This window comes from Gymnoscopelus braueri, assembly GCF_963280865.1.
Source record: "Gymnoscopelus braueri genome assembly, chromosome: 2".
In the NCBI taxonomy this organism is placed as follows: Eukaryota; Metazoa; Chordata; class Actinopteri; order Myctophiformes; family Myctophidae; genus Gymnoscopelus; species Gymnoscopelus braueri.
The window spans coordinates 20342143-20353580 of NC_137604.1; the positions used below are offsets into that span (position 1 = coordinate 20342143).

At 41.6% G+C, this 11438-nt stretch overlaps 1 protein-coding gene across 1 annotated transcript; it reads left to right on the forward strand.

Moving 5' to 3' along the window:
• The first annotated feature begins 6973 nt into the window (after positions 1-6973).
• adra2a (adrenoceptor alpha 2A) lies at positions 6974-11128 on the forward strand. Its single transcript, XM_080453877.1, has 2 exons — positions 6974-7344; positions 7554-11128. The coding sequence occupies exon 2, from the start codon at positions 7751-7753 to the stop codon at positions 8999-9001; it is 1251 nt and encodes a 416-aa protein (XP_080310003.1). The 5' UTR covers positions 6974-7344; positions 7554-7750; the 3' UTR covers positions 9002-11128.
• Positions 11129-11438: the final 310 nt, after the last annotated feature.

Sequence of the window (11438 nt, forward strand, 5' to 3'; positions counted from 1 at the left end):
TGTTGCGTTTTTCTTCATCGTTAGAGCGTAAAACTCATGAAACATTTTGTAACCGAGTGCTTTTGCAGAATAACCTGTGTTATTTTTGGCTGAATTCCTCTTAAATGTGACACATCCAGCTCTTCGTACTGCGTAATGCGGATCTACCGTATAACCACTTAAACCCCAGCATCCGTATTGTGGGGAAAGCTTTCGCAGAAAAAAGCAGATTGACAAGCTTACAACGCGTCGGTAAGCTTGTCGATCGGCTATTTTCAGCAAAAGCCTTCCCCGCCAAAACAGAAAACAGAAAAGACACTAGCATAGAGCCCTGCGGGACTCCGCTCAACCCATATGGGGTTAAAGTGGTTAAACCTGATCCTACCCACTACATCCCTGCATAACATCCTACTACAGAGCCCCTTTCAGTATCTCCTCAATTATAGCTGACTGCCTTATGTGCACCAAACAAAACCACACTTTGAATTGAATCGACACACATTAGATAATCAGTTGTATTGAAAACATGATCTGTGCACACAGATTTAACCACTTAAACCCTATATACTTTGTTGAACGGGGTCCCCCAGGGCTCTATACTAGGGCCGCAATTTCCCCCCTCCCCCCTCTACTCCAAATCTCTTCACCGAAAATAGCCAATCTACAAGCTCACAAGAGCTTGTACTGTAGATCTGCTGTGCAATGAATGTTTGCCCCAGAATTTGGACGCTAGGGTTCATGTGGCTAATAGCTAAAACCATTTTTTCGGTCACTCTTATTTCACGACTAGATGAGCAGATGCAGACACGACTACCTCTATGTCAGTGGTTCTCAACCCCCAGGGGTCCTTGAGGGGGTTCCAGGGGGTCCCCAGCTAAATGAGGAACAGTTTAAACACTTTGGGCCTTATTTCATATTTCGGCTATTTGAAAATGGCCAATCTACAAGCTCACAACGTGTAGCATTGCAACACGTGAACTTGTAGATAGGCTATTTTTGAAATATTTTGAAACTTGAGAAATTGAGATACATTTGGAAGAACATTACACTCTTATGGGAGTCCCCGGCACAAAATCCTTTTTTAAATGGGGGTCCTCGGCCAAATATGTATCAGTTTGGGGGTCCTAACATGAAAATGTTTGAGAACCACTGCTCTAAGTGAGTCTTCATTGCTAACACAGTGACCAAGGTCCATTTTTGGAAGCGTTTATACCTGTGTGTGTATATAAAACAGATTTGTGTGGTTTGGTGGCATCAGAAACTTGGATATATGTTTTGCCAAGCATCCTTCTGTTCTGTTTATGTCTTTACTAAGTATTGGCAAATTAAAAAAACAACATTGACTTGGCTGCTTGGTTGTGAAGGTCAAACTTAATCAAAGCCGACCCATTGTAAGACAGTTCTTCTGAAACAACTAGTTGCAAAGAATGCTACTTTGCAAATAGTTAAAATGACCATGTTTGGTGATGTTCTGTATGTACATACATCTTTTTAACTGTAATAAACTGATAAATATTTACAAATTGATGTGCAATATTTGTCTTGTGTAGCCTTTTTTATAGTCCTCACTTAAAACGACTTAAAGTATGTAATTTAAACACCTCTGTGTCTAGTTTGGTACATGCTTTATCGTGCAAGACAACTTTTGTTTCCTCAAGGAAGATAATAACAGCTTTTTGCCAATGTCAAAGTTTCAAATGTCTCAAGAATACAATTCAAAATCATAGAAAATGGTTATTCTGTGCTATCAGGCTTTTATTTGCATTCATTGTCTCCACCAGGCCGAAAGGCATGACCGAGACAATGATGTTTTTCACCCTGTCCGTCCGTCTGTCCATCCGTCCGTCCGTCCGTCCGTGTGTCCGTCTGTGGACAGCTAATCTCTGGCACCGTTGGCTGGATCGCAGCGAAACTGTGCATGCACACCCTGGAAGCCAGAGCAGAACCTCTGTCCCAAATTTTCACATGGGCCTGTTATAGCGCCACCAGGATTTTGCGCCACATCACGCAAATTGGTACACAGTATCTCTATAGTCATTAAACGAAACGGGTCTTTCAGATTGGCTAAGATTGGCTTCCAAAGTTTGCAGGAGTGCTCCGTTTTGAACAAAATGCCGCAAATCCTGATTTCCGTGAAGTTTTGCACGCACATTCCTCCAAACATTGTCAAATTAGCCTCATGGTGGCGCGATAACAGGCCAATTCGTGTTTCGTCTTTTTACATGAGTCGCCACCAGGAGGCCGACTTATGTAAAAAGAAAATTGGATATTACTCCTTCAATTCTATCCAAGTTTCACGCAAATCGGTACACATGATCTCTATAGTCATGTGATCAGGACGGATCTGTTAGATTTTAAGATTGACATCGAAAGATTGCGGGAGTGGCCCGTTTTGAACAATGAAATCATGAACGCAGTGTCCGATTGCAGTGAAACTTTGCACGCACATTCGCACTACTTTGTGGAACAAATGCCACCCTTTTAACATTGCCCTATAGGGCCACCAGGAGCAGGAGGCCGATTTTTGCAAAACTATTTTTTATGTTTACTCCTACAAATCTATTCCAAACATCCTGCAAATCGGTACACATTATCTATAGTCAAGTGAGCAAGACCGATCCGTCCGATTTTTCATATTCCATCCTGATTGGCTAATAATCAGTTAATAACAATAACCTACCTGACCTGGCGGAGACCTGTGCTCCGAGGAGCACTTTTTCTAGTGCAGTTATTCAGTTAGGAACATGAACAGATTCCAATGTAAGAAGAACCATCTTTCAATGTTTAGAAGGTCATTGTGCATTAGGCCATTTTGGAGGGTTTTCCATCATAGTTTCAGCTAGAAATTATCAATGTGTAGCCTATCATATTTATCTGAATCATCTTCTCATATTATATAATGAGCCAGAGCCCCAAAATTGAGCAATGATTATCGAAAGAGTGGGCAAAACCATACCTATATTAAATTGTTTATAGGGTCAATATAAGTAAATAAATATATGGTAACCTTTCCACAGGAGCAGCTATTTCATATTTATCACACATTTTGTTATTTTCCCCATACGTACATGACAGGTGAAAAAATGACAACATTTAAAAAATAGTTATCATAGTGAAACTTCCCCAGTTGATTACTTACATGAAGACAATGATTTATCGTATTACAAGTTTTCTGAAATTGTATATTTAAATATGCAAATTAGGAATTAGGAAAATATGCCCAAATTTGCATAGCTTTCCAGAATCAACATTGGAACATTGGACAAAGCCAGAGTCAACATTCTTATTTCATTTTGTTAAGATGTTGGAGTCAAAGGTTTTTAACGAGGGAATATTCAATATCTGGCTCAATTTTGGGGCTCTGGCTCATGGACTAAATGCCTAATTTGCATATTTAAATATACAATTTCAGAAAACTTGTAATACGATAAATCATTGTCTTCATGTAAGTAATCAACTGGGGAAGTTTCATTATGATAACTTTTTTTTATTTTGTCATTTATTTCACCTGTCATGTACGTATGGGGAAAATAACAAAATGTGTGATAAATATGAAAAAGCTGCTCCTGTGGAAAGGTTATCATACATTTATTTACTTATATTGACCCTAAAAACAATTTAATATAGGTATGGTTTTGCCCACTCTTTCGATAATGAAATCTTGTCTGGCTCATGGACTATTAGTAATAACTGAACATTGCGAACACGCTTTTACTAGGAATGAAGCTACTTATTCTGTAGGCTTTATGACAATTGTATATACTATAATTATATTCCCTACTGCTGAATAACTTAAATCACTAGAGTCACACAGTGTGAAGCAGAACCTCTGTACACAAGTTCTGCTGCAGAAAATAAGTGACTGTCCGTTGCACCTGCTCTAGCACAAGGCCGCCCCCTGCTGGTTAATAGCTGTAACAATGTGCTGGCAGGAGCTGCCCAAAAATCATACCATATTATATAATGGTCGTTGGTCGCACCATTGCCCGCACCCGGACAGTGGTGTAAAGTAAGTTTTTTTTTTGAGGTGTGAACAATTTTGAGGTGTTTTTTTTATTTTACTGGAGTATTTCCAATTTTCAGTTTTACTTCTACTCCACTACATCTCAGAGGCAAATATTGCACTACTTCACTACAATTATTTGAAAACTTTAGTTAGCTACTAGTTACTTTGCAGATTTGGATTATTATTAACATACATTAACTTCAGCCCTATATATATTTCGGCCCTATTTGAAAATAGCCGATCTACAAGCTCACAATGCCTCACATATATATATATTTTTTAATAAGCTACATTTCATGCATTTGAAAACTTGTGAAATGGGACATTCTGCATAATGAGTATACTTTCTACTTTTTTAAGTACATTTTGATGCCAATACTTTTGTACTTTTACTCAAGTAAATTTGTATTACTGAGCTTTTACTTGTAACAGAGTATATATACACTGTAGTATTGATACTTTTACTTAAGTAAAACATTTGAGTACTTTTTCCCACCACTGAATATTAATACAGTTTAGGCCCTAAACTTTAGGTTACTCTCAGTCTCAACAACGCAAGGCACCCACACGCCTGCAGCTTCATTGTAGGCTAGCCTACACCTACAGTCTGGTGAACATTTTCATGTCAAGGACCCCCAAATTGATGTAGCAGGCTAATAGGCGCAGATCCACCATCTGAAAAGAGTTTGTGCCTGGCACCCACAGAAGAGAATTGACTTTTCAAACGTTTTAAAAAATAACAGATCTACAAGTTCACAATGCACATCACACCACAATGTGAGCTTGTAGATTTCTCGATGAATTGAATACACAGGACCTCAATGGAAACCATAGGCCTTAAGGTCCTTACACACCGGGGCGATTTTTTCGTGCGAATAATACGCTTTTTTTAAAAACCTTATAAAGTCAATGCAAGCGTACATGGCGCGAAAAAGCGAAAAAGCGGAAAATTATTCGGAACGAGTCCGAATTTTGCGTATATTCGCACATTCGCCGGTGTGTAACCGCCTTTAGGCCTGGATTTTGTCAAATAACTACGTTTTTTCAGAGTGAAAACGTGGCATTTGAAGTCCAAAAGATGCATGAAATGGTGGTGGGAAAAGTACTCACATTTCTTACTTAAAAGTAAAAGTATCAATACTGCAATGTAGAAATAGCCTACTCTGTTACAAGTAAAAGTCGGTCCGGTATAATCAAAATGTACATGGCATTAGTAAAAGTACAAAAGTATTGGCATCAAAATGTACTTAAAGTACCAAAGTTCAATATGTATAAAAAACACTTTTGAAAATAGCAGATCTACAAGCTCACACATTTTCAAATGGCCGAAATGTATATAGGGCTGAGGTGGGTAAATGTATGTTTTGTAATAATAATCTAAATCTAAAAAAGTAACTGTAGCAACTAAAGTTTCCAAACAACAGTGGAGTAAAAGTAGCCTACAATATTTGCCTCTGAGATGTAATGAGTAAAAGTATTTTAAAAAAATGGAAATACTCCAGGAAAGCAAAAGTATAAAAAAAATTGTAAGTAAATGTAGGCTACCTAGTTACTTTCCACCACTGATGGAATGGCAGAATAAAAAAAGGTTGAAATGTTGCTGCGCCCGGAGCCTCTTGGAGACGACAGGTGTCACTGTATCATTGCGCTTTGTCAGCGCAGCTCAAGCGCATCAATAAGTTCTGTTTACACTAAACATCCTGGGTCCAGTGACTGAATGTTCCTTTAGCCCAGAGCCTGCTTTAGCCTATTTTTCCCTTCTTACTTTAGCCTATTTTTCTATCTATGCAGTTATAAGCCTACACTGCGAACATTTAATTCCAGAAAATGCGTCACATTTAGACGGAATACTCAGCAGCGTGCAGTCTATAGACCATATTCACACGGCGGCCATATTGGAATTTAACATTGAAAGTGCCGCCACCCGGGGTAGCTACTTTCATTGACTTCATAGAAACATGGCCACCGTGTGAATATGGTCTATAGGAACGGATGGCAGACCTCCTGACAGTGCGCCTGTAGCTACGTGTTTAACAGTGGCGTAAAGTAGCTAAGTAGGACATTTACTTAAGTAGGCTACTGTAGCCTACAGTGCAATTTTGAGGTACTTTTACTTTACTGGAGTATTTCCAATTTTCAGTACTTTTACTTCTACTCCACTACATTTCAGAGGCAATTGTTTGAAAACTTGAGTAGGCCTAGTTACTTTTTAGATTTAGACTGTTTTACTAAACATACATTAACCACTTAAAGGGATACTTCACTTTCGGGCCGGGGACACATTTAAAAAAAATATTAAAAATAAATGAAAAAAGTTATGGAAAATTCATGGCCCCCTCACACATTAGTAGGACACTCTAATGCGTGAGGGGGCCATGAATTTTCCATAACTTTTTTCATTTATTTTTAATATTTTTTTTAAATGTGTCCCCGACCCGAGAGTGAAGTATCCCTTTAAGCTCTCTATATATTTTGGCTATTTGAAAATAGCCGATTCTACAAGCTCACAACCATCATGACAAGTTGTGAGCTTGCGGATCTGCTATTTTCAAAAGAGTTTTATACATTTTGAAAACTTGAAATGGGACATTCTGCATATGAGTACTTTTGGTACTTTAAGTATATTTTGATGCCAATACTTTTGTACTTCTAAAGTCAATTCTGAATACCAGACTTTTACTTGTAACGGAGTGTTTCTAAACTGCAGTATTGACACTTTTACTTAAGTAAAAAAAAGGCTACTTTTCCCACCACCACTGTTTAATTCTAACATCACCGGTGGTCCACTAACACTGGATGAAACATGCGCCCTGCGTAAAGAGGGTGTCAGATAAAGGGAGTTATGACAAAGTCATAAAAACTCTCTCTAATATTCACGTGGTGTGGCCCTGGGCGCTGCTAAGCAACATAGACTAGTAGGAAGGGGCTATAAAGAGAGGGAGTGGCAGAGCGGCATTGCACTGAGAGAAGAGACGCTCCCCACACACACATACACACACACACACACACACACACACAGACAGACAGTACAGCAGCGACCGGGATAACATGATTACCGCTCTATTAGCTCCGCTAGTGAGGCTCAACTAGATGCTGCACAGGGATAATTCTGTGGAGAGAGAGAGAGACAGACAGACGCACACACGCACGCACACGCACATGTACACGCACGCACACACACACACACACACACACACACACACACACACACACACACACACGCAGGCACGCACACACATGCACAAGCACACAGAGGCTGAAAGTACAGTTCATTCTTTCTTGAGCCACCTGCACATGGACCAAGTGGACTGTCTTGTTATTGATCTATAGGGACTGTGACACCGCTTATAATACCTAAGGTAAGGTTTTATTTTAACTTTATAGGCTACACATTGTCATTACTGGTGTTGAAATATTATGTCTTCTGGTTGTTGTTTTTTGTTTGGTTTGGTTTAGTTTTTTTCTTCCCTTTTGCAATGCATGGTTATTATTCATATTTTAAGTGATACCCTTATCCAAATCTGATGTATTCATGTATTTGTTTTTCTTCCCCCACCCCTGTTTTCAGATGAACTGGCACGCATTGTAAAAGAGCTGATCTCTGAAGAACTGGCACGTACAATGAAAAGAAAAAATCCACAAACACCACAGAGCAGTCATTCAAATCCCCCAAATCGCGTCCCCTAAAGTCCTTGTCTTTTCAAGTGGATGACATTTGTTAACCTCGCGTGAACCCCGTGGCGGGAAGCGGGCCGGTCTGCTCCAATGGGGTGTGATAACGACACCAATGGGACTCTCCCAGGAGGAGGACGAGCCCCCTACAGCATCCACATCTCCCTGCCCCTCAGCGTCTTGGTGGGGATTCTCATCCTCCTGACGGTATTCGGTAACGTTCTGGTCGTCATAGCCGTGTTTACAAGCCGGGCCCTGAGGGCGCCTCAGAACTTGTTCCTGGTCTCCTTGGCGTCGGCGGACATTTTGGTGGCCACGCTGGTGATGCCCTTCTCCTTAGCCAATGAGCTGATGGGATACTGGTACTTTGGCAAGGTGTGGTGCGAGATTTACCTGGCGCTGGACGTGCTCTTCTGCACCGCCTCCATCGCCCACCTCTGCGCCATCAGCCTGGACCGCTACTGGTCCATCACGCAGGCCATCAAGTACAACCTGAAGCGCACGCCGCGCCGCATCAAGTGCATCATCGTCATCGTGTGGGTCATCGCGGCGGTCATCTCCTTCCCGCCGCTGATCTCCATGGAGAAAGAGACCGGCGTGGAGAAGGGCCCCATGTGCAAGATCAACGAGGACAAGTGGTACATCATCTCCTCCAGCATCGGCTCCTTCTTCCTGCCGTGCGTCATCATGGTGCTCGTCTACGTGCGGATCTACCAGATCGCCAAGAAGAGAACGCGGACGCCGCCGGGCGACAGGAAGAGGAAAGAGACGCCGATGATACCCACCGCCGCCGGAAACCAGAAGGAGAACGGCGGGGGCGGCGATGACTGCCAAAAGAAGCTCAATGGCGAGCAGGAGGCGAAGATGGAGGGAGGAGGAGGAGGAGGAGGGGACGAGGAGAAAGCTGAGGTGAACGGGTTGGACCTAGAGGAGTCGTCCTCCTCCGACCACAAAGTGAGCAACCCGTGTTCCATCAAAAAGAAGGCTAAAGCCAAGACCAAGCTGAGCCAAGTCAAGCCCGGGGACAACGACCTCCCCAAGCGGGCCCAGAGCACCAAGGCGAGCCGATGGAAAGGCCGGCAGAACCGCGAGAAGCGCTTCACCTTCGTCCTGGCCGTGGTCATCGGCGTGTTCGTGTTCTGCTGGCTCCCGTTCTTCTTCACGTACACACTGACGGCCCTGTGCCAGTCCTGCTCGGTCCCCGACACCCTGTTCAAGTTCTTCTTCTGGTTTGGCTATTGCAACAGTGCCTTGAACCCTATCATCTACACCATCTTCAATAATGACTTCAGGAGGTCTTTCAAAAAGATCCTGTGCCGAGGAGACAATAGAAGAGTGGTATGATGGACAGCAGCACTTTCTGCACATTCTTTTGCTGTATAGATTGTAAAATACATTGACATTTACATTGTGCATGGATCACTGGCTCAAGGCGTAATTGCTTGGAAAGGCTTTCCTTGGACAAGCAGTACATGCAGCAAAGCATCTACGGTTTCTTTTTTTCATAATTTTAAACATCACATCGACCACAGCTTAAAGACACATTAGAATAATTGCAACAAAGCTTTCAGCCTCATAGCCACAGTGAAACCAAGTTGTTGTTTTTGTGTAAATACTATAAATCAGTGGTTCTCAAAGTAGGGTCGAGAAGGAGGTCCCCCCAGGGGGTCCCTGCTGAATGATTGTATGTTATACAGTATGACGTGTTTGAATAATTTTGTTTGCGTTTTCATTGTTATGGATACAGTATTGTGCCAATACTTTCTATGGTCTGGTGATGATGTGTGTTGGAGGGTAGAGAATAAACCCATTTCCCCGTGGCCTCAGCATATCAGTCTCTCAGCTCCACAGTGAGGGGGAACCATTTTGATAACACTATTATATACAGTGTGTCAGACATCATAATGCACTCACAAACACAGGCATGCTGGTAGCAGGGGAACAGGATCGTAGCAACACACAATTGGCAGCAGTGTCAAACATAGACAACGCAGACATCTGAAATTGCTTACAAGGGAAAGAGGGAGAAACAAGCGGAAAAAGCCAAACATAGTTTGAATGACTGTGATTCCTGTGAATGTTTGCTAACAGGGAAATACAGGGAATGACCTCATCTGAAACCCCCAAAACACCAAAAGCATTGTAAATCTTTAAGCGGGCAGCAGACCAGACAGGCCTTTAAACTGTAATCAAACATAAAATCTGACCTTTGGGAGAAAGTTATGTTATTTTATTGTTTGACATTGAATCAAGTGGTCCTTACTGAAGAGTGTTTTTGAGGTTGGATGTTAAGTGTATATAATCCAAGATGTTCGATTTGAAAAGGAAACACAATTTCCGGTCATTTTCTAAACACAAAACAATATATTGACAAGAACAAAAAACAGACTTGTGTTTGCTGAGGCTTTGTTTACATAGACCTTTATGGGTGGCTTATGAATGAGGTGTGAATGTTAAGGATAAAACAAAGACTGAAGTACAGTAGAAACGGTTCATTTACCACTCTTTGTTTCGACAGTATGCATCATTAAGTAAAGATATATACAGAGCCTGTCAAACCAGAACCTGGTGGATTGCTGTCTATCTCTCTGCCTCTTGTTCTCTCTCTTATCTTCGCATTCAATATCTATATAGGTCTATCTATCTTTCTATATTTCTCTATCTCTGTAATAGCATATCCAGCAACAACTGTGTGAGTGCATGCATGTGCACATTAATTGTCACACTCAAGCATGCACGCACGAACGCGCACGCACACATGTCCCTTTCTCTCACTCTCCTTACATTCTTCTTTCTCTCTTGCTCTTCTTCCTCCCATCATTTTATCCCTCATCTCTCACTCTCTATTTAATCTCTTTCTGTCTCTGCCCCCCCCCCTCCCACTCTCTCTCTCTCTCTCTGTATATATTTTTCCCTCCCTCACGCATCAGCAAACACTGGTGATATCATTAGTGTGTTCTGCTCACATTGGAGAGAGCCAGCTGTTGTGGTAAGCAGGCTTCACCCCCCGCAGTGCTGTCCCTGCATGGGGAAGGATCACCAGAGTTTACAAAATGCTATTTTACACTCGGGAGACAAGTGTCCACCGACAGTGTTGGTAATGGTCGCAACTACACTTTCTTTTCATTTGAGGATCTGTTATTTTTGTTGTCCAACACTGTGGACAGACAAGTCCACAAAACAGCTTTTAGTGTGGCAACCATTCAAAAAGACACGGATAAAATGTCACCAGGCACAGAACAGTGCATTAGTTGGGGAGTGGGCGTCAAATGTGACCTCACTACATTACTTTTTTAACTCTCAGTGAGTGTGTTTATATGTGTGAGTCTGTGGCTGTGGTGGGTTCGTGCAACATTTGAAGTGTTTGTAAACTGTGCGTGCCACTTGGTGATGCAACTTGCTTGTGTGCACACTCACTGGTTAAAAGTAGGGTAAGTGATATTTTTTGGTAATTCTTTTTTTGTTTTGGTTAAAAAGGTTAAAGTAGGCCTACTATATTCTGATAGTAATCATTGCTACAGAGCGTTTGTTCGGTCACAGGGGTCTCTCCAGCTCTTTAGTAAACAGAATATAGTACATTTTCAGGTAGGTGACAACATTTAAGCCAATCAGGAGAGAGCACTGAAAATACATTTTCTGTTTAATAAAGAGGTGGAGAGACATGGAAGACTCATTTTACTGAACAAACACTATAGCAATGAGTACTATCAGAATGTAGAGCTATTTAACACGTATTCTAACCAAAGTAAATCACTTACCCTACCTTTTAATATGTGTATCT

Bases quoted from the DNA above. Each gene is read 5' to 3' on its own strand.
- adra2a (XM_080453877.1), top strand. From the start codon at position 7,751: ATGGGGTGTGATAACGACACCAATGGGACTCTCCCAGGAGGAGGACGA.